This window comes from Hippopotamus amphibius, chromosome 2, assembly GCF_030028045.1.
Source record: "Hippopotamus amphibius kiboko isolate mHipAmp2 chromosome 2, mHipAmp2.hap2, whole genome shotgun sequence".
Lineage (NCBI taxonomy): Eukaryota > Metazoa > Chordata > Mammalia > Artiodactyla > Hippopotamidae > Hippopotamus > Hippopotamus amphibius.
The window spans coordinates 68253623-68277883 of NC_080187.1; the positions used below are offsets into that span (position 1 = coordinate 68253623).

At 37.2% G+C, this 24261-nt stretch overlaps 1 protein-coding gene across 7 annotated transcripts in view; it reads left to right on the forward strand.

Annotated features, from left to right (window-relative positions):
- Positions 1 to 24261, forward strand: part of TUT7 (terminal uridylyl transferase 7) — a 59716-nt gene that overhangs the window by 8943 nt on the left and 26512 nt on the right. For 6 of the 7 annotated variants that reach the window (XM_057722078.1, XM_057722080.1, XM_057722083.1 and 3 more), the window contains 12 exons: positions 141 to 229; positions 1981 to 2032; positions 3004 to 3073; positions 3968 to 4094; positions 5271 to 5390; positions 12244 to 12396; positions 15219 to 15399; positions 16810 to 17882; positions 18291 to 18441; positions 19501 to 19587; positions 20185 to 20285; positions 21890 to 21947. In XM_057722078.1, the coding sequence (XP_057578061.1) occupies positions 141 to 229; positions 1981 to 2032; positions 3004 to 3073; positions 3968 to 4094; positions 5271 to 5390; positions 12244 to 12396; positions 15219 to 15399; positions 16810 to 17882; positions 18291 to 18441; positions 19501 to 19587; positions 20185 to 20285; positions 21890 to 21947 (2262 nt within the window). The remainder of the gene's footprint in view (positions 1 to 140; positions 230 to 1980; positions 2033 to 3003; positions 3074 to 3967; positions 4095 to 5270; positions 5391 to 12243; positions 12397 to 15218; positions 15400 to 16809; positions 17883 to 18290; positions 18442 to 19500; positions 19588 to 20184; positions 20286 to 21889; positions 21948 to 24261) is intronic. The other variant, XM_057722079.1, reaches the window with a different exon arrangement.

Genomic DNA, 24261 nt, shown 5'->3' on the forward strand with positions numbered 1-24261 from the left:
TGCTTATGCCAGACTTGAATACTGTTTTTCTTTTGTGTGTAGTTTTAATTGATGGTTCCATTCCTGAAATAGCAGTGTCTTATAATAACTTTTGAGAAATTTAACTTTATGACATTTATTAAAAAATTTTTTTCTTTTAGATTGTTCTCTGAGATTATATGGGTCATCCTGTAGCGGATTGGGTTTCAAAAATTCGGATATAAACATTGACATTCAATTTCCAGCTATTGTAAGTACAGAATAAAATGTTAGAATTTTCACAGAGTGGTACAGAAATTCTTTTTTTCCCAAATGTGAGCTATATATATATTTTAGATATTTGAGGACAGTTTAAGTGTAATTTTTTTCCTAAAACTGCATTGTTTTTAAAAGTATAATTTTTTCCTAAAATTGTGGTTTTTATGGTCGTCTTCATGCCTTCAATTTTAGAGCATTTCTTTTTGTTCTACAGATCTTTCATATTTTCTTCAAACACTGGTTTTCTAACCATGTGACTGACTCTGATGGGGTTATTTAGGTCTGTTAACTTGAAAAGATTGAATTATCTTGATAAGTCAACTTTCCATTGGCAGGAAAGGATTTCAGATTTCAAATGGTGTATAGATGTAAACACTTATGACCTACAAGCTTATTTTGTTCCTGAGTTTCCTCTTATTATATACACCCATCTTGTAAAAATAATTATACTTTTGAAGAACTACACCTAGCCTAGATTTCTGGTTTAGACATGGTTCCGAAAAGTGGTGTTGAGTCAGAACTTTAAAACTGGAAGGTACTTTGATTATCCACCTACTTACTGGTGGTTCCTGCAGGCCAGTTTGCAAATAGCTTATGCCCATTTACTTGGGTTGCTACTTAAAAATAAAGATTCCTGGTTTCCTCCCCCAGATGTTCTATTTCACAGCCTCTCATTCCTTGCCATCCCTGACTGCTGTAGCTTCATGGTCAGCTGACCAATGGATTTTACTATTCTTTTAATGTTAAATTCTGAGTAATAATTTACCAGCATAGCAGTTATTTTGATTTCATGTCCTTCATTCATTTAGCAACTATTCAGTGAGTTTGAGTTGTATGCCAACCACTATACTAGGTTCTGGAGGACAAAACGGATATGATTCCTCCCTCATGAAATTCATACCTAGTGAAGGAGATAAGTAATTATGTATGTATAATTAATTATAATGAGAGCTAAGCAGGGAAACAAGGCTCTGTAATAGTAAACAAGAGTGTGTAAATACAGCAGTCCTGAAGGCCCCTTTGAAGAGATAACATTTAAGCTGAACTCTAAAAAGATGAAAAGGGGTGGGGAGAGTGAAAGGGGTTGAAGAGTGTTTCAGCCTGAGGGCACATCATTTGCAAACAATGAGCTTGGCCTATTCTAGGAGATAAAGGGAAAATTGTAAGGGCTGTGGTGAAGGGACCTAGAGAAAGAAGAGCATAAGATTAGGATAGAGTGGTAGGTTGGGGCCCAACATACAGGAAGCCAGAGTGTCATTTTGACCTAAGGGCGTTAAGAAGTCAGATTGAGAGTTTAAAGGAGGGTCACAACTAGATCTAATGTATGATTTGAAGTGGTTTTGGTTCCCTGTGTGGAGCAAGGATTAGAGAAAGGCAATAGTAAAGTGGAGGGTAAGCAATCTGTTGAAGTAGTCTCATAGGGTGAGAAGTAATATTAACAGTTTGACAATTTATAGCCACATCTTTGAGATTTGTTGAGAGGCTAATTATCTCAGAAATTAGTGAATCAGGAGTTAACTGTGTAGTAGGTCTCTTTTTGCCCACACTCATCCTCTTTTGTGTTCATCTCTCTGTGTCTCACTGATGTGTGTACACAGCACAATGATTAACTTCCTTTACTCTGGTAGCAAGGTGCTTTCTAATTTGGAAAGGAATTTGGGTACCTTGAGATGACTGTGTATTATCTCAGTGAAGCAAAAGTACTTATGGATTATTTGATGTATTCATTTACTTATTTCCTAGATGTCTCAGCCAGATGTTCTCTTACTTGTCCAAGAATGTTTAAAGAACAGTGGTAAGGCCAAATTCTTTCCACATTTTTGCTCTTAAATTTCTCTTTTGTCTATAATTTGAGTATATCTTACTTCTCAAACTTTCAAAACAGGAAGTCATGTTTTTTTATTTATTTATATGGATAATATCCAAACAAAAATCTAAGGCAAATGCCTATGAATTATTAGAAAGTTAACTAGAGTCTTGTTAGTTGTTCTATTATGCAAAATAACTATTTTGTAAGTAAAGCTTTTAGCTTGGTGATAATGTCACAATTTATAAAGATTATATGAGCCCTAGACTAAGACTAAAAGGAGTCAAAAATATATAAAATTTACTCTTTAGAGTAAAACTAAAGGATAATCTTCTTTATTCCATGGTTTAAATTAATACCTTACAAATAATAAATAGTGTGGCCTAGCCCAGATTAACGAATCAACACATAGTTGTTCCCAGCTAGGTTTATCAGTTGTCCAAAGTAATGTCCAACTGGGGCTTAATGGCTTATGTGATTTCCATAGGCCTCATTAAATTGTCTCATCTCTTGAATTAGTCTTACCCATCCTTCTTGTTTTGGTTGAATGAAACATTTAAAACAATTCTTCTTACTTCAGTCAGTATGTATTTTGATCCCACATATTATAGTAGCTTTTGCAGCAATTTTGTTTTTTAACGTCCTATCCATATTTCTAATTATGTTATCCACATAACATTTAAATGTTCTAATTCAATCTTGTAGTCATTTCTAATCAGACATTAGTTTTGCAAAATAAGGGTTTTAAATTAATGTGATTACTTTATTCTTGAATATAATACTTTTTTCCTTTGCCAAGTCATTTTTATTTCATAATCATCTCTTGAGAAGTTTATTTCGTAATGGTCTTTCAGAAGGCCAAACAGATAATTCACAACTGGTGATTGTACTTTATCTAGTTGTGTTTTTAAACAAAGGCTTAGTTAACTAACCTATTTGATATTCTTCTCTTCTTCCAGACTCTTTCATTGATGTTGATGCAGACTTCCACACTAGGGTGCCAGTGGTGGTGTGCAGAGAAAAGCAAAGGTCTCTGCTTCTTTAAGCTGTTTACTAATTAAGTATCAACTTGCCAAAAGCACTTGTACTGTACTAAGTGTCCAGTTTCTAGAATTATAAACTCCTCTGTGGCTAATTTCACACGCTTCCTGTTAGCATTCTCCCTATATTGTGGGTGTTTAACACAAGAGGAGGAAGTGTTTGATTTTAAAAAGAATAAAATTACTTAAAAGGAAAAAATAGAGGAAGGAAACATTTTGACCCATTTCAGTAAGAAACAACTCTGTCAAATAGTTGCTTGCTCTAATCACCTTTATTTGCCATTCATTTTAGTAGCATTTTTTTTTTAGAACTTTTATTGAGATACAGTTAACATACAATAAACTGCATAAATTTAGAGCGTACAGTTTGGTATCCCAGTCTCCCAATTCATTCCCCCCAACCGTTAGTAGCATTTTAAACAGTGCTGAGTAACAATTAGTGTGACTTCACTCAGCTCTCTCTCCATTTGGAAGCATTACCATTACCACTGTAAATGGGCGGTTTGTAGGCTGTAGTGATTTGCCGTTAGGCAGATTCTTTCAACTAGGAAAGATACTCTTGCTCTTACAAAGATGAATTCTTACTCCCATTTGAAACATTTTACAGTATTTTTATTTGCATTCCTCCCCAAAATAATTTTAATGTATGAAAACATGAAGTTTTAGTTCTTGAAATGTAAACTTAACTCAGAAAGTAGCTGCCCTACCTTTTTTAATTCAATTGTTTACATGACCCATCAAGATTTGGTAAGTTTTTTATTTTCATTTTTAAGGTATTTATTATCAGTGTAAATTAGTTGGTGGTGGTGTAAAAGATACCTGATACCTGTATAATGCTTTATTTCTCTTTTTCCTTCCCATTCTCACTCTCTCCCCCCACTAGTGGTCTTCTTTGTAAAGTGAGTGCAGGAAATGAAAATGCTTGTCTGACAACAAATCATTTAACTGCCCTTGGAAAACTAGAATCAAAGCTGATTCCTTTGGTAATTGCCTTTAGGTACTGGGCAAAGGTAGGTGTGAGTTCTTGAAATGAATGAGTGCATTCTGTGTATGCATAAGCAGCACACTTTGATTTGTACACGGTTCATTTAATCTTAAATGTTTGGGTGTATATCTATAGACATCAAGAGAGTTGGCATCTGAGTATTGGAGCAGAGATTTTAATGTGTACCGAATGAAAAACTGTTTCTATTTCACAATAACATATTACTCAAAAGATCAAAATGATTTTTGATGCTTATTAAAAATTAGATCTGTAGGTCAAATCCCAGAGTTACAGCCCAAGGAGTTTACATTTTAACTAGTTTCCTGAAGTGATTCTCAAGCACAGGAAAGTTTGAGATAAAGCTTTTCATACCATTTCCAATAATGTACCCAGAGACTCCCCCAAAATGAAAGCCACTCCCTGATCTTGTTTACGTTTCTACAGTGTTTTAAGTGTGGTATCCTATTGAAATGTTCAAATAAACATGAAAGCATCTAACATTTCCCCAAAAATGTAACGTCTCATCATGATTATAAAAATTGAGATTCTATGTCAAGAAAAGCCAAAGCTTTACCGATTAAGACATGGCAGTAACAATACGTAGTTCCTGTTGCTTGGGTCCAGGACCCGATAGGGACGGAGAATACCCCACTCTTAACCGCATGAATTGATAATCACAATATGCTGTCCTTTGAAAGCAGCCTCCTATTTCATCACTAAGGCCGTGCTTTCTAAGTTGTGATTTCTGCTAGCGCTGATGAATTTGCCTGTATGCTCTCCCCTAATCACCTTTCTGATCAAAGGATGCATTTTCAAGGTAGTAGCTAAGGGTGAGGGGACCATTAAACTGAGCAAAGCCAATTGGCGTACACTTGGAATTGAACCATCATTTTGACTTCGTTAACAAGTTTTTGAACCAAGTGAATGGATTTACCATGGATAACAAAAAAATGAAACAGCAAATGTTATTTTTGGCGTCCTTCACAAATGAGCTTAGTTAACAAAATGAAAAATTTGAAATCAAAACTGTCACTCAAAACCACAATATGTGGTTACCCCAAAAGTATAAGGAACTTGTGCATTTTGTCACTGTAGAGTAAGTCATGTGATGCACGGAAATGAAATAACAGGTTTTAGACTGAATTGCGTAAATGACAAGCTGGTACAAAAAAATGCTTATGAACTTTTCTCTTCTTTGTAGCTTTGCAGTATAGATCGCCCTGAGGAAGGAGGTTTGCCACCTTATGTGTTTGCCCTGATGGCCATTTTCTTTCTTCAACAGAGGAAAGAACCCGTTCTGCCTGTTTATCTAGGATCATGGGTATAAAACTTTTTTGCTTATATATCTGATACAGATTTTATTACAGGGCCACAATCCCTTGTGCATAATTTCAAAGTCTAAAAACCTAACCAGAACTGACATGAATTTATTTATTCTACTATTGTGAATATTCATACCTTTCATTGCTGAAATATTAATGTATTTGATTCAAGATGCTGCCCTGTACTTTGCTAGGGACACAGTTACTTTTCTAAACCAAAACAACTCTTAATTTATGGAACACATAATCTTGAGGTTTTCAGACAAGAGAATGTGAAGCTATATTATCATTTGGTACACACTTTCTTTGGGTACAGTTTTATAATTTGATACTTGAATTTATATATCACCTCCGGACAGAATGTAAGAAGCATTCAGTTCACTATTGCTTTCTATTTCTAGTCCTTTTGTTCTCTTTACACCCAGTTCCCTGTGAAACCAAAGAAAGTATAAGTGCTGAGATTGCTGCCTGTACCACAGGATGCAAAACTTAGTAGTCACCTTTTGAATAATATTTTGCTATAATCTTGATGAATTAGACTTCAGTTATGTGACTGCTCTTTCTTTCTGGATAAAGTTGAGCTGATTTATTCAAACAGTAAGATTTAAGAAGAAGTCATCTTAAAGTCAATATGAGGTTATTCTTATTCTCTTGGAAACCTCACTTTTAATACCTAGGTGTTTATCTTGATAAAAATCTTACGTGTACACTTACTTTATAAAAAGACTCACTTGGTGAAAACTTACTTGGTACATCCAGTATTTTAACTACGTCTCACCATACACAGGATTCTTATCGTTTAAGGAGAAGATGTTCTAGAGCAGTAGCTCTTAATTATGGGTATCTATCAAAAAAAATAAGATTTTAAGAAACTTTTTCTTTATAGTTAATAGGTTGAGAATTAAGCAGGGACCTTTATCTGCCAGGCTCAGAATAAAGACTAAAGCAGAATAAGTCCTGTATAAACTCTGTCCTGATATTAGGGATTATAGTCTGCTGTGCTGCTACCCACTTGCCCAAAAGGGAGCTCTCTTTGTGTTTGTGGTACTGAAATGAAAAAATTGAGGATATCCTTGCTAGTCTTTTCTCCTAGTGGAAAAAAGTGAGAGAACAAAGTCAATCCGTAGTTGATAAGTAACCTTTTTCATCAGACCCAAATTGGATTCTGTGAAAGTCTTTGAAGTTTTCTTTTCACTTTGATCCAAGAGAGATAGGAGTTTAAGATGGAACCAAACCAGTTGGACTCCTATGCCAAAAAAAAAAGCCTTACAAGAGGTTGGATGTTTTGCCATGCTCATTACTGTCTTAATGAAATCTGCCTTTTTTTGTGTCCTCATCATCTTTAAAGTAGACATCTGTCACTGATGTGAGGATGAAGTTAAAAAAAAAAAGTGCTTCTATTCTGGTGATGGGATTCTCTTCAGGATTTGCTTAAAAGTCATTGAATACCTTTTTCTATGGCCAGTGTATTATTTCCTCAGCAGTAATACTGGAAGTTCTCTAAGGTGACACAGAATTTGGTTTTGATTATATCATTTATTTATTTAAGATCTAATGACAAAAAACAAGTATGTGGTGGCCAAACACTGGGTTGAATTCTGTGTATCAAATAAGGCAAACTCTACTGCCTGAACCAAAGTCATCTATAGTTTTCAGCATTTTAAACTAGACAAATATCAGTGCATTGGCTTCTGTAGAGTCTTAGTCAAAAATATAAAGCAAGTGAGAGAAAAGAAATTCAGTGCCTTGTTCATGCCAGATATTTTATATCACTGTTTCTGTAGAAAATCTATTGAGAGTCTCAAAAGGTATGTGTATGAAAGTATCTAAACTAACTCCTTCAGAATCTTTAAAGCACTCTGCATGTTAGTCATTATACTAGGCCCTGAAGGTGAAACACAGATGAATAAGACTAAATTCTCTCTCAAGAAGTTTAGAGTAGTCTATCTCTGTGGTCTGATCTGTGTTTTCGAAAAATCTTTTAGCCATTCTTTCCCCACCTACTCAGATCTCTTCCATGTTGGAGATTCCATGTTCTCTGATCATGTTCTCTTACTCCCAATTAAAATTCCCATTTATTATCATTAGATATTGATATGTGAGTTGTGAATGATGGATAGGCTTAACCCTGTCTTCTTAGCATCTTTTATCCCCTACAACAGTATTTTACTAATCTAGTAGATATTATTTGAAATCTTTCTTGTTTTAGATTATATACACTTAACCCTTAGGGAACAGTTATTTATACTTTAAGAATGCCAGCTACTATTGTAGAAAGAAGAGTAGTAGTAAAGTTTGGCAGCCTTGGTGAAAGGCTCATCTAAAAATTTTTGAAACAAGATCATGAACTCTACAGGGAGGAGAACAGATATAGTCCTTTTCTCCTTCAACAGAAAGTCAAATTCCACTTATGGTGTGGAGGCATGAACTCCTAAACAAGTGATCCTTCTGGAAATAACTACTATAAATTCTCAACAAAATACATAAAACAACAGCATGAAGGCTCTGGAGACTGAACAAATGCAAACAGACTTTGGAGAGAAGTCAAAACCTGTAGCAAGTGACCAACACACAGTGAGTTTCAGTTTTTTAGTGGCTTCACCCGTAAAGGAACCCTGGTAGAAAAACAAGTCCTTTTCTGGTCAGAGGAACTAGGGGCACCAGATGATAAGGGGGAAAAGAAACAGAAAGGGAAGATATAGGGAAGTGGAACCCTCCAGTGCACCAAATGAGGAACTTGTAAGTCATCACTCCATCCTCACAAGAAGAAAAATGCTGAACATGCCGAAAATCAACAGCTCTTCTTAGATCCATCAGAGAATTGAGGTCATGGGGAAAACTGCTGCCCCCCAAACTGGAGAGACAGGAAAATATATAACTTGTCAGAGCAGAAGCCCAGAAACAGAATCCTACCACTGGAACCACTACCAGGGTAGGAACACATAGACTGTGATTCTGGAGGCTCAGTTTGGATAAGCTTGAAAATGAAAAATAACAGGGAAGCCAGTCTAAGGGGGCTGATTTGGTGAGTTTTATCTACAGAAATGCCCACCAGGGTCTCAGGGTAAAGATCCAAGAAAAATCCCCTTTGAGGGAAAATATAGCTATTTTGAAATTGCCTAGAGTATTCTGCTATTGTAAACAAAAGTCTTCCCTCAAGGGAAACTTTTACCAGAGCCTGACCACCTTGAGTTTTATCAGGGCCTAACTGACCTGGGGAAAGGAAAAATACCCAACTCCAACCCTCTCTAGTTTTCTGTCTGACTTCACATGGGCAAAACAGAAGCACTTTGTGAAGGTCAGTGCCTAGGACCACAATCTCATTAAAAGACTGAGACCTGATCATAGGACTATAGAATGCTTCCCCTCCCCCACACCTTACTGCAACATCATTAGGCCTCTGGTGTCATAATGGGATTACAACAGACTCATCATTTTAAGAGTAAATCTCTTGGGAAACCCCAAAACAATAGAGAAGACAAAAACAAGAACACCGGCAGAAGTTATAGCCTCTTGACATCTACAGCTACAACAAACAGTACATAGCCTGACTCTTTTTTTTTTAATTGAGATACAGTTAACATACAATAAACTGCATATATTTAGAGCGTACAATTTGGTATCCCAATCTTCCAGTTCATTCCCCCCAACCCTCCCCACTTTCCCCACTTGGTGTCCATGTTTGTTCTCTACATCTGTGTCTCTATTTCCGCCTTGCAAACCGGTTGATTTGTGCCATTTTTCTATAGTCCGCATATATGTGTTAATATAGGGTATTTGTTTTTCTCTTTCTGACTCAATTCACTCTGTATGACAGTCTCCAAGTCCATTCATGTCTCTAGAAATGTCCCAGTTTCCTTGCTTTTTACAGCTGAATAATATTCCATTGTATATATGTACCACATTTTTTTTATCCATTCATCTGTTGATGGGGATTTAGGTTGCTTCCATGTCCTGGCTATTGTAAATAGTGCTGCAGTGAACATTGGAGTGCATGTGTCTTTTTGAATTATGGTGTTCGCTGGGTATATGCCCAGCAATGGAATTGCTGGGTCATATGGTAACTCTTTTCAGTTTTGCAAGGAACCTCCATACTGTTCTCCACAGTGGCATGGCCTGACTCTTAAAAGGCAAAAAACATAGTTTGAAGAAACAGAGGAAACATTGGACTTATCAGACCAGGAATTTGAAAAACAAGACTGACTTAATATGCTAAGGGCTCTGAAGGAAAAAATGGACAACATGCAAGAACAGATAGGTAATATAAGCTGAGAGATGGAAACTCTAAGAATCAAAAGGAAATACTAAAAATGAAAACTAACAAAATTGAAGAGTGCCTTTGATGGGTTCATCAGGAAACTGGACACAGCTGGGGGAAAAAATCAGTGAGCGTTTTTCAGTCAAAACTTCTCAAACTGAAGACCAAAGAGGAAAAAAAGAGTGAAAAAGGAATGGAAGGACTTCCTAGGTGGCACAGTGGTTAAGAATCCACCTGCCAGTACAGGGGACACGGGTTCCATCTCTGCCACAGGAAGATCCCGCATGCCGCGGAGCAACTAAGCCCGTACACCACAACTATTGAGCCTGTGCCGCAGCTACTGAAGCCCATGCGCCTAGAGCCCATGCTCCACAACAAGAGAAGCAACCAAAATGAGGAGCCCACACACCACAGTGAAGAGTAGCCCCCACTTGCCGCAACTAGGGAAAGCCCGTGTGCAGCAACAAAGACCCAACACAGCCAATAAATAAATAAATTTATTAAAAAAAAAAGAGAGAGATGGAACAGACTATCTAAGAACTGCGGAGCAGTTACTAAGGGTTGTAATGTATGTATAATGGGAATACCCAGAGAAGAAGAAAGAAAGAAACAGAAGAAACATTTGAAGTAATAATGACTGAGAATTTTTCAAAATAAATGACACTTATAAACCACACACATGAAGCAGACTGAAAATAGTCAAGAGCCAAGGCTTACTAAACTGAGCTGAGGTTGGAGCTGCTGTCCACCAGAGATGTGACAGTCTGCATTTTGTCTGAGTTAATTACCTATAAAACAAATGTAGCACGTTTTGAAATAACATGAAGAATCCAGAATTTTCACAGTACATTATGGTATCACAATATCCAGAATACAACCCAAAATCACTCAACAATACAAAGAGCCAAGAAAATGGGACACACAGTTAAAGGAAAAGAAATCAACAGGTGCCAAGCCCAAGATAAGATATCAAAGACTTTACAAGCAGTTGTTATAACTGTGGTCCATGAGACAAAGGAAATACACTTGCAGTAATTTGAGGATATAGAGAATATCAGCCAGAGAGTTAGGAAATATAAAAAGAACCAAATGGAAATTTTAAAAGTGAAAAAATACATTATTTTAAATAAAAAAAGTTCACAAGATGGGCATCATAACAAAGTGGAGATGACATAGGAAAGAACCAGTAAATATGAAAATAGATAAGTAGAAACTAAAGAAGAAAAGGGAAAAAGTTTAAAAAATGATTTAAATTTTTTTTAATGTTTTTAAAATTTTTTAAATTTAAAATTGGGACTTGTGGAACAGTTTCAGAAAAATCTAACCTATGAGTCGTTTGAGCCCCAGAAGAACAAAGAAGGGGGTAGAAAAAATAAGAATAAAGTTTCACAAATTTGATAAAAAGACAAATTTACAGTCTCAGTAAGCTGAGCAAACCTCAAGTAAGATAAATTCAAAGACGAACATGCTTAGCACATCATAGCCAGACTGCTGAAAACCTAAAATAAAGAGCAAAACTCAAAAGCTCTCCAATTCAAAAGTAAGGAGGACTACCTTACATAAGGTGAGAAAGGTAAATAAGTACTTATCAAGTGGCGATAATTCTCTGAGGAAAGATAAACCAGGGTAGGAAGGACGGAGAGTCAAGGATGAAGAGTTATTTAGCATCAAAGATAATTGAGCAGAGCCTGCGTGCAGTCCTCACTGCATGGGTTATCTGATTAGGGGGAAGAGCCTTCCAGGCAGAGGGAATAGTAGATCAAGAAGGTGGGTCAGAGAAGAAGCAAAAGACCAGATTACCTAGGCCCTAGAAAAGACTGAATTTCATGCTGAGTGGGAAGGAAACTGTTATGAGCAGGGGAGCGACATAATGTCTTATGTTTTAGGAGTGCTCTGTCTGCTGAACCAAAGAAGTAGTCCATTTGATGTGAAAATACACTGGGGAACCAGGCTACCACAGCCACACCCCCGCCACACAATTCATTATGTACATTAACCTGTTTAAAGGCTGCGATAAGTCCCATTGTAGCTACAGTAAAGAAATCTGTTCATGTTTGTTCCACATTTCTGAGATCTTTTGACCCCAGACTTTTCTTTAGCATATTAACAATGTCAAAAGAAATACTTTATATTTATTGAACACTTAAAACTGTATACCCTGAATCTGAATTCTTTATGTCCATTATTTTATTCCATAGCTATCCTACGAAGGATATGCTAGTGTTATCCCTTTTTACAGGAACTTGAGACCCAAAGAAAATGAGGACCTTGCTGAAGGTCTCACAGCTAGTACATGAGGGAGTGAGATTTGGGTCCAGGTGGTTTTACTCCAGAACCATGGCCTTAGGCCTCGGCTGTGTTGCCTTCTCTTAAACTATTTACTCAAGAATTATTCCCCAAAATCACCATTTCTTTTGCAAATCAAAACCTTGATTTTTCCCATTTACAGATGTCTCAAAGATAATCCTTTTATAAAAGATACTTTTTATATTTTCAGTGAACTACAAGTATGTTACTTTTCATTTAGATTAATATGTTCTGATTGATGTAAAGTTGTTTCTGACTTATAATAGTATGTGTCTGATTTATCCTAGATTGAAGGATTCTCATTAAACAAGCTTGGGAACGTCAACCTTAAAGAAATTCAGAAGGACTCTGTGGTCTGGGAATACACTGATAATGCCGCAGGGGATGCAGACTCAGCAAAAGAAGAGGCACCAAAAGAAATGCCTGTTAAAAGGGGACAGGTCTGTTCTCCCTCGTTTCTAGTTTTACTGTCTTTTTAATTCAGTTGTTTATGAGTTAGTCTTCCTCTCTTCTTTCCTCAACTATCTTACCTATTTCATGGCTGTTTAATTTCCTAGTCTATTCAGTCGTTTAAATAGACAAGTAATGAGGAAAGGTAAAATTCATATCATTGAATCCACAGTCACTTATGTGGTTTCTTCTGTATGCAAGGTGCTGTGAAAGAGGCTGAGAATTCAAAGATAAATTCCTGTCTGTCCTCTCAGAGCTTAGGTCTTAGATGGTATTGTGAGGTTTAAATATGTAAAAAGCTAACCTCAGATTACTAAAATAACAGTAGGTAAGTCTGTGGTCTAGTGTACTTATCCTCATCCATACCATTAGGGGTGGGCAGGAGAATTTATGCACAAGGAAAAAATTGCCATTAGAATTTCAACAAAAATCTGAGCAATGTAATTATACTAGTAATAACAATAGGATTCTGTGAACTTCCCCGTAACCCTTTGGGGTAAAAATGACAATAATATCCACAAAATACTTCTGAGACCCGGATTCTAATCCCAGCTCTTCACAAACAGGTTATGTCACTCCTCTAGTCCTTGTTTACTCATGCCTAAAACGAAGAGATAATAGTGACTCATATAGTCTCCAGTTGTGTTTTCTAGAATCGTTGAGAGTTGAGGGGAAGAGGGTGGTGGTGACACTCTGCCCTGTTGCCACCAGAACACTGCTTGTATCAGGTTTCTCTTCGGGGTTCCGGTAGTGGCCAAGAGCACAGGCTGTGGAGCCAGAATATTTGAATTTGTATCCCAACTCTCCCACTTCCTAGCTATGTGTCTTTGGGCAGGTGACTTAATCTTTCTGTGCCCCAGTTTCCTCACCTGTAAATGGGGATGATATTGGTATCCTCTCATAGGGTCACTGATTTATAAAATGCTTAACTCAGTGCCGAGCATGTGGTAAGCATTCAGTACATTCAGTAGCTGCTAGTCTTCTTTTATTTGAAAAAGAAAGTGTTCTCTATGTTAAAAAAGCAAAAACAATAACAAAAAAAGGAAAAAAAAAAAAAAAACCAGTGTAAGTACCACTAGTCTAGATCTGTCAAAGGTCTCTTAAGTTCCGTGTTTTGATATTATCATCACATTTCAGTGAGATGCTTAAAAATCCTTAATGATGCTGAAAATATAAAGAGGTGAGATCTAATGAAGCTTTTAATTTCTGGGGTTTTATTTGTGTCCTGAACTATAGTGTGTGGGACCTAGACAACTTCCATTTTTAATCAGTTTTGCTTTGTAAATCTACCTGATGACTTTATCTTATATCGCAGAACCTTTGTGGTTGAGATTTAGTGAATAAATATGTGGCATTAATAAAATACCATACCACTTGTTTTGAAGCTTGATATAATAAAGTGCAATGGGAAGCAAATTTGTATACCCTGAAAGGAAAAGCCATTGCTGAAAGTCTAATTAAATACTTTACATTTGAATGCTAATTGGAGAGATTAATCATGCTGCCACTTCTGAAATTAAGTGAGATCTAGACAGTGTTGAAATTGCATGGTGTGGTGAAAAAGCACTGGACTGGGATCAGGAGACGTTCTCATTCTGCCACTGATGAGCAGTGGGACCTTTGACAAGTCACTCTTTGGGCTTCAGTTCCTTCTCTTGTAGCATATGGGAGTTGAACTAGATTACCTCCTAAGAGCATCTTACAGTTGTGACATTGTTTCAGTGATATATGGATTTCTTGTACTTAAAAAGACTATACCTAAATGAAAAAATACAGACAGCAACCAGCCTGCCAGATGCTTTCCCTTGTTTCTGACTTAATCCTCATAACTATCCTGTGTTATAGGTGGTATCATCCCTACTCTGCAGATAATGATAGCGACCATTTTTTGAACATGTGTGCCAGGCACTGTGCTAAGCTCTTAACAGACACTCTCTCACTCAGTCCTCCCAACAACCCTGTGAGGTGGGTACTGTGATCCCCATTGTTCAGATGAGGAAACTGAGGCTTAGCTTATATACCTTCGCCAGGATCAGACACAGCTAGTAAATGGCAGAGCTGGATCTGAAAGCTGAGCGTGTCCTGCTCCGAAGCCAGTTCTCTTAGCCTGTGTGCTGTGCTGCCAGTCAGAGAACGAAGAAGCGAAGTCACAGAGCAGTTAAGATCTGTGAAGTGGCAAAATCAGTATTTGGACCCTGTTTTTCTTTTCTAAGTCCTCTGTACTTTCTACTATATTACTTCACAGTATGTCCCAACTTGTCATGAGTCTGTGAGTGGAAAACTTAGTTTTCTGATACCAAGAGCTATTTATTTGACTTTAAAATCAGCTGTTACTGGCAGATTCAATGAACTTAATGTAGCTTCTCAGAGCAAGTGAGAGGAGCAATTTCCCTATTGCTCTCTGCCTCTAGCTGCAGCCCATCTCTGTGTGTAACTGTGTAAAGGCGCCCTCCAGCGGCAGGAGCAGGGAGAGCTCAGTGCTGAGAGTAGTAGCAGTCAGGGCACAGTTCTCTCCACCTGCGCTTAAGACTTCAAAGTAAGAAGTGCTGCCAGGTTACATAAAACTGCCTATCTGTTCCTATGATAATCACTAAATTTTAACATACTTTAATCCTTGGAATTCACTGAAGGGATACTGTTTTCCAACAACCAAAATAGAACCTAGAATGTGATTTATGTAGATAGACTGTCAAATTCATATCTTTGCTAAAGTTTTTCAGATTTTTTTAGTTTGATGCTTGAATGACCTCTAATTTTTCAGTTTGTACTGACATCTACAATAACCTGTATGTTTTTTCTTTGCTATTAATAGGTATCATTAATATTTGATTTAAAACACCAGCCTTCAGTACCAATTGGGCAGCTCTGGGTGGAACTGCTTCGATTCTATGCTTTAGAATTTAATTTGGCTGACTTAGTGATAAGTATCCGTGTCAAAGAATCGGTATCTCGTGAATCAAAGGATTGGCCCAAAAAGCGCATTGCCATTGAAGGTATCTCAAAGTGTTTATCTTTAATTCCCCCCCCCCCTTTTTTTGAGGTATCAGTCTAACAGCATGCTTTTCATTTCAGTCTTTTTTCAGCTCCTACGTGTAAGGCAGGCGTGACCCCAAAAGTGAAATAGATAGCTAGTCTTGCATGTGTTACAGTGGATCATCCCAAGGGATCAGATTGTTCATCCTGGGTTTTTTAAGTGCTGCAATAAAACATCTTAATCACTTAAGCAAATAAAAGAATGGCTCGCTGTGTCCTTATTTTCTTTGTAAATTGCTTAACAACTTTAAATGCTTAAAAAGTCTTTTCCAAGTGATGTGTAAATCCCCCTTTCCTCTTTGCTATTCTCATTTCTGGATTTTTAGATTCAGTCCTTTCATGGATTGTTGTTGATGTTGTTTAGTTTTACAAAGGTTGAGGAAAATATCTTTTCTCGTGAAAAATAACATTCTTCATTGGATGCCTTTCCATAGAGAGAAAGGATAGTTATTTTTGGAATATCTGCAATAACATTTAGAATTTATTCATAAGAACACCTTTTCTCTTAAAAAAACACTTAACTCTTAAATGAGTTAAGGTTCATTTAACTGAAACCATTATATAAAAGACATAGTGATGTGCCCTGTAGACTTCATTAAACATACGAAATCTTCTCAGCTTTACAAAGTCAGGAGGTGGAAACCCCTCTAGAAATCTTAATTCTCCTCCTTCAGATAATTTAAAGAATCTCCTAAATGGAATTCTCTTATTTTTGCTTGATTTTTTTTTTCAAGCCTTGTATTGCATAAGAGGGTTTTTTGCATTTTGCATAAATTCTGTGTGCAGTCATGGGGATCTCACATTTTTAAACCCTCCCCTGCAGTTTCTCTGGCTCAGCTCTTCTGGCCAATTGCCTAACCTGCTGGAGTTCTAGGGGAGGAGAAAAGATTGAGAGAAGTGGTGTCTCCTCCTGGTGCCTCCCTCTCGCCCCTGAATTCAGTCCAGCCAGTTCAGTGATGGGGCTTCCCAGGGCAGAAGAGTGGAGGTAAGCTCTACAAACCGCAGGGCCTGGCTGAGTGGGGAGGCAGAGCACTCAGCAGAGCCTGGTGGGAAGACCTTGCTTCCCGAGGGCACGAGAGCCACACTGATGATATCTTTTTTTACCTCCACAGTCACAGAACAGAATAGGGAAGGGGTACTGGTCCTGAACAGGATGGGTTCTCTTCAGAGAGCAGATGTTTAAGAAAGCATTTCTTTTTGTTTTTAGACTGTATCTTCTTACTCCCCATCCCCAGTTTTTTAAAAAGCATATAAGATACGTGATAAATTTTACTGTTCCCTATTTGTTGTTTTTATCTATAGCAAACTAATTTTTCAAACATGAAATAGAAGTATATGAAGTAGAGGATTTTTTTTTTTTTTCATTACAGATCCCTACTCTGTTAAAACAAATGTGGCAAGGACCCTAAATAATCAACCTGTGTTTGAATATATACTTCATTGTTTAAGGACAACGTATAAATATTTTGCTCTTCCACACAAAATTACAAAATCCAACCTTCCAAAGCCTCTGAGTACTGTTACCTGTACTTCCGAACATTCTAAAGAAGTAGCAAAACATGATCCAGATGTACAAGTTAAAGGTGATAAACTCAAAAACTCAGTTTTGGCTCAAGGTCCTGGTGCTGCCAGTTCAACTGCAGACACCTGCAAGGTACAGTCACTTACTTCTAAAGAGACTGCTGAAAGCTTTGAAAGCCCATCAACAGGGGAAATGGGAAACACGCACATCAGTGTCCACCTTGAAAACTCAGACTGTATCAAGGCAGAGGTCAGTTGTGATGACTCTCAGGATGTTAAAGTACAGCATCAAGAAACGGGAAGTAAAAATGAGAAAGAAAAAAGTGGAAGGGAGGGCAAGCATCCTTTGACTGCCAATGGTCAAACTTTAAGTAGTAGCAAACTTGAAGAGCTTGTCATCTGTGGCAGCCCAGGAAATAACGAGACACATGGCACTTTGGATTTAGAAGGCTTTGAAAATCCTGCAGCTAAAGAGTGTGATGAATTTGCTACTTTCAATTGCAAGGCTGATGTTGATGAAGAAAGCATAGAAGGTACCAATGAACTTGGAGATGCTCTAAGCCACTTTACCCCTTCAAGACAGGGCCAGACACCAGGAATCATTCACTCTGATGAAGAGGAGGAGGAGGAGGAAGAACCCAGGCTCTCCATTTCCCGAAGGGAAGATGAAGATGATTTAGACAACACCTACACTGGATCAGGGGATGAGGATGTCCTGTCTGAAGAAGATGAGGAATTAGGTGGATCTGCTAAGTATGAAGACTTGAAAGAATGTGGAAAACACCATGTGGGTGGAAATCTACTAATGGAACTTAATAAAATCAGTCTTAAAGAAGAAAAAAATGTATGTGAGGAAAATTCAACTGTGGATCAGTCTGATTTCTTCTATGAATTTAGTAAACTCACCTTCACCAAAGGCAAGGTAATCAGTCCACTCCTAGACGTGAAACTAGGAGACTTGAAACAGTTTTAATGTGTGGACTCTGGATTTTTGTGTACTAAAACAGGGCTCTCCCCTGTCTTGGAGTGGTTAACAAGTTGCTTTTTCACTCCAGTGCAACCATTAGGTCCACTTCCCTCCTTAATCTCTTGGGAATTTGCAGAGGAGAAAAGGAATGCTGTTGGTAGTAAAAATAACTGCCTTTTTCTCCTGAGTATACCAAAAGGGTATTCCCATCTCAGATACTTTGGATTGGCCACACCATTATATTTTCATTCCTTTGGAATGTGAGGAGTAGAATGTGTACTTCGGAAAAAAGAGTCAAGACCTCTTTATTTGGTAAATAAAATTTTATCTTAAGTCTTCTTTTGCTTTGCCGTCTTCCTGCAGTCTCCTACAGTAGTATGCAGTTTATGCAAACGAGAGGGCCATCTAAAGAAGGACTGTCCCGAAGACTTCAAAAGAATCCAGCTGGAACCTTTGCCACCATTAACACCCAAATTTTCAAATATCTTAGATCAAGTTTGCATTCAGTGTTATAGTAAGTTATTAACATTTCTTTTGATTTGTCAAAATATTAAATTGACATTTTCTCAAGAGTTATCTGAATCACTAACCTGTTAGCTTCATTATAGGGGCTAAGTCTGTTCCATTCTCCATTGTATCCACAGTGCTCTGTGTATCCTCTTCCATTTGGGACACGCAATAAATGATTGTTAAAGAAAGACAGGGAGGGAGAATCTTTTAAGTCTTGAGACTGGAGTATAATCATTTCCTGACTAGTGTTCCTTGAAATGTTTTTCTAGGTGCCTGCCATTAATAGTATTTCATCTCAAGAAGTATCCCATAGGTCAAGAAGAGAATAACTCTGTATCCTGCCCCCTCCTGTAGAGGTTTTCGGGGCACATTAGCATAATGAAGACTTCTGAGAAATGTTATGATAAAGAACTTATTTAACTCTTTAACATTTCCAAAATTTGAGCATAGAGTACTTTTTAATTAATGCTAATTAATAACCTCTGTAACAGCCCTGTAAGGAACACCAGTTTGGGGAAGCGTTGGTATACAAAGGTATAAAGTTCTGCAAGGAAAAGCATTTGATGGAGAGCCATGCAGCTGCTTAGAGTGGAAGAACGTGGTACATAACATTGCTGCATTTTGAGATGTCTGTCTGCCAGAAGACACTTGTTCTTAATGAGGGATTTCTTTTTTAAACCTCTTTGGAGAGTATAAGCGATGAAAGAAAACTGTTTGTTCTCCTTAGGAAAAAAAAAAACACGTATATGCACATTCTCACAAACGGTTGTGTTCACCCTCTGGGGGAGTTCCCTGAAGGCTGCCTTCATAGGGCTCTGGGTCTCTGAAACCCAGGAGCAGAACCCTTGTTCAGACTGGTTTCCATCTCAGAAACAGTTCTTCGTAATAGACTTTCAAAAAGACGTCTTTGTTTTACATTGTTGAATATTCTTTACCGAGAAGACACACAGAATTTAGGGTTTTCTTTTTTTTTTTAAAGCTAGTTAGGTTTTATTTAAAAATATAATTTTTCAGAGAATGTGAACAGTCTTTGTTTCTGAATGTATCTATTTATTTTAAACAGAGGATTTTTCTCCAACTATTTTAGAAGATCAGGCACGTGAACATATTCGGCAAAACCTAGAAAATTTCATAAGACAGGAGTTTCCAGGTAAATAATTTTTTACCTTTAAGAAAAGATAGTGTGACTTTCCTTCAGAATGAGTACATGTATTACAAGAACATTAATTTTGAAAGTAAGAAAACAGTCTCGCAGTGACAGTGAGTACAGGGCTTCAGTTGTTTTGTGATATACCTAGGATGGGTTTTGGTCTGCCCAATCCTAGTTTGCCAACAGAGAAGACAGTTGCAGTATAGTATTTTGCTTAGCGGATACCACAAGTGAACTTCACTTAGTATTAGGTTTATAGTCAAAGTTCAGACCTGTAAACAGTGAATTTATTTAGAAAGTAGTAAGCTTACATTATTACATATGCTGAGGTGATCCACATTTTCCTTGAAATGTCCCTGCATTTAAGAATAAAGTGGCATTTGATAATCTTTCATGTCTTCTATAGCTTGTATTTATAGTAAATTTTGAGAGGAAATAATGTATAATAAATGACTAGTTAATAAAAGGACGTAATATAATGAGATTATTGTAGGACCGTTAACAACTGGGTATCTTTGGTTCATGAGAGAGTTGTTTGGACCAGAAAACTAAATGTACTCAGGTAATTAGTTATTATTTTTCATGTATCCCTAACAGGAACTAAATTGAGCTTGTTTGGCTCCTCCAAAAATGGATTTGGGTTCAAACAGAGTGACCTTGATGTCTGTATGACAATTAACGGACTTGAAACTGCTGAGGTACAGTGACCACATAAAACTTCCATTTGCTGTGGAGTGTAATTTGACAATCTTGACTGACAATACAGCGTGATATTTTCCAGATTTGTCAGGGTATGTCATAGGGAGTAAGCCATTTGGCACAATCTGTCTGATCAGATACCAGACAGAAGGTTATAAGGTTAGAGGTGAATGTGAGGAATAGAAAGGCTTGTGCTTGCAACTTGTAGTACAAACTGGATTTGAAAGCCACATCTGGGAATTCTAGAAAGCCAGACCAGCCTCTCCAGTGTCCCTTTGGCATGGCCACTAGGCTGACTCAGGCGCATAAATACGCCCACATAAGATTTTCTGAGAAGTTTTTTAGTAGGCAGGCAGTGCGGTGCAGTGATGAGAGAGTGCTAACCTGGATTCAAGACAGTCCCTAGACATGTGGTCTTTGGTTGATGATCTCTGACGTGGAAATGAGATCCTCTTGCCTCAGGAGATTGTTGTGCACATCAGCTTGGATCATGTATGTCAGGAGGCAGCGAACTGTGGCTCACTGCCTGTTTTGTAAATATCAGGCATACAGCCACGCCCCTTCATTTATGTATTGTCTACATCTGCTTTCACTCTGTAACTTCAGGGTTAAGTCCTTGCAACAGGCCAGATGGTCCACAAAGCAGAAAAAGTTTGCCAGCCCTGATGGATGTGATGGCATTTATAAAATATTAAATACTGTGAAAAGGTGTAAAGTCTGAGACGTACCGAATCCCTGCCTCTTTTCATTTATAACAACAGTCCAAATGCTGTATATCCAAGTGAGTGATGCTGCTGTTGCTCAGGATCTTTTTATGACTTTTTTGAGTTTCAAGTTTTTGTCCTTGGAGGATATATCTGATTTGGGAAAATAACCAGAAGTTATCTAGCATGACTTTGGTGAATAAAGTGAATAATCAAGACTGGGTCCGATATATGGAATGACCTGATTATATGTCATCAAGATTGAATTTTTGCATGATTAATAAACTAGTTTTGAGGCTATTTCTAAATTAAATTCCACAAATATTCTGGGAAGTATATAACCATCAGAAGGACTTACGTATTGAAAAAGATCACCCCAAATGTTTTTAAATATTTGAACTATTACTCATATTTGCTGTATGACTTTTTGTGCATTGTATTTTTGACTAGTACTGTGGAGAAATAATCTGAGCTTAATTACTCTCCACAGCAGTTCATCAGCTCTTAATTAAACTATAATGAAGGTCTACCCGGAATGAATAAGACAGGCCACAGAAGCTCCCTCTTATTAATTCTGTCGCATAGAGAGTATTTCTGAGTGACATAATTACTACATAGAGGGAAGAAATGGAGGTCCTCGCTGGTTCAGAGACTTTTCTGGGGACACTGATTTCAGCCTTTCTTGTGCCTCCAAGAGCATTTAGTAAGTAGGCTGTATGAAGGTTTCCATATCCTTAGGATATTCCCGTGAATGTGAATAATGTTCACCTAGAAGGGAAAAATGTATGTAGAACAATTTCAAGTTAGTTTTGTTATATCTGGAGGAAATGGAAACTATAGCCAGGTTAGGAACCTGTCTTCCATTTTTGATTTAGTAGTTTGTGCCATTTTTGTTGCAGGGGTTGGATTGTGTAGGAACTATTGAAGAATTGGCAAGAGTCCTCAAAAAACATTCAGGTACCTCTATAAGCTTTTTTAAAAAATATTTTTGTCTTATTAGTGTTTTGCATACTTAGAATTTACAAATGCCAGTGAAACAGCGTAGTGGCTCATATAACATTTATGGTATTGGTGTCTTTAAAAAAATCTTGGGTGATTAAGTATGAAAAACTGAGAAATTGGTTATAATTTGTGTGCATGTTGTTGCCTTGGTCAGTTTTATTTCAAGACAAAGTATATACCACGCAAGAAATTTGGGGAATCATTTTGCCTTATCAACATTGTGTAAATCAAAGCGCAGGGGTTGCTAGCAGTGGTGTGAAGTGTAGTGGAAAGCACCGTGGACTAGGGTGATGGATTGTACTTATAGCTGTTTAGCTTTGTGTGACCCTGAACAAGTATTTACAGCCATAAAATGTATAGATTCTGTAAATTGTGCACAGAACTGAAATGCTGTTAACATATTCTTCTGCCTCTTTGTCAGAGGCAGCTATGGCTGCTGTTAACGAGAGTCTTCTTTTGAAATGTGGTTCATCAGACTTCTGTGCTAACAGTTGAAAATGAATGTGAGCAAGATATGGTCCTTGTCTTTGTGGAACTTGAAACCCGTGCACCATCCATGAAAAGCTTTCTTATATCTTAGTCAAGGAGTAGACTTAGATCCACAGCATGGGCACATGCATCTGCATGCATACATGTACATATGCACCTGGAGCGCCCCTTTTTGTTACAATTTTTTATTTCCAGGAGGATACCATGTTATTTAAATCACAGAGGGAAACATCTTAATTTTAGTCTATTCCTAATGAAAATTAACCTAGAGCATCAGTATTTTTTTTAATGTGCTTTGATATAAATTTTTTGGTCATTGAAATAAGCATTTTGGGAATTTTACCTCTAAAGATCATATGCTTTTTTATTTTTATTTTTGAAGATTATGCAAAGAAACTAAATTGGTAAGTTGCCATGGCTGTTAGTTATTTAGTACTGAGCTAGGTTTTGACTTTTGATTTTGAAATAATTTCAGAGTTAAAGGAAAGCAGCAAAAATTTATAAAGAACTCTGTCCTTCCTTCAGGGGTACCAGTTGTTAACACTCTACCACATTTGATTGATCATTCTGTCTCTGGCTTGCTCACAGATTTCTTCCGTACCATTTGATATTAAGCTGCATACATCACATCCCTTTCCCCAAATACCTGTGTGGATTTCTTAAAAATGAATCATGTTAAAAATAGGTCATTTTTAGACTAGAAATGACTTTTACATATAGATTATAATGTAGTTTATTTTAGATTGCATGAAACAAAAATTGAATAATAACTAGAGGGCAATGATTAAGAAAGCAGTCTTCCCATGTATTTTATTGGGTACTTGTTATGTGCTTAGCACTGTGTTGGGCACTTAGGGATGGTAGAAAAATAAGTCTATGCAGGCCTTTCCTTTGACAGCTTTCAGATCTCAAAGGTAAGATAATCTCGCAGGCTATGTAACAATGTATGGTAGTATCCATTTAGTAAAATGAGTTGTAGAGAGTGCAATAAGTATTAAATAACTTTTGAGGAGATAGAGATTCTGGGAGAGTTGAGTAGGGGAGGTTCATGGAAGAGATGGGCTTTTTCTGATCTCAGATAATGATGAAGGTGATTTGAAAAGGATAGGAAGAAAAGTCATTCCTAAGGTGCACGGCTGTGAGTGTGAGAATCACTCTAATATGTTTTGTAGGACAGTGAGAAGATTGGTACGTTTTGAGAGGAGTTTCAAGTGGGAACTATTAGAAGTTAAGGTAAAATCTGTAGATACTTGGAAGCCACTGAACTTTTTTCAGAGGGGAGAAACCCAATAAAAGCAAAACTTAAACTTTTTAGGCAGGTGGTATATTCTTAGGGAAGATATAATCTAAGTGACAGGGTAGAAGGACCTTAACCAGATGCCAGTGATCATAAAAGAAAAAGAATATGAGAGATTCCGAAAGGAAATTTCCTAGATTTGGAACGTGCAAATAGAAAATAAGGGTTCAGACTGATGTCTGGGAACTTGAGAAATGGGAATGTTTGCAGAGAACACCGGCATGGAGGTGATAGTTTGCCATGAAGCTGTAATCTCCAAGAGTTGACAGTCCAGCAAGCAGTTAGAAATATTGAAGAACAAAATGGAACAGTTTTGTATTGAAAGCTTGAAGGAAGAAAGAGAGACACAGGCCAAGAATAAAACAGAATTCCATGGGATCATTTGAGAGAAGTTGAGGACCAAGCTTTAATTCCTGAGTGTAGAAAGTAGGGAAGGACACGGAAAAAGGAGCAATTGGAATGATAAAATACGAACCAGGGTGA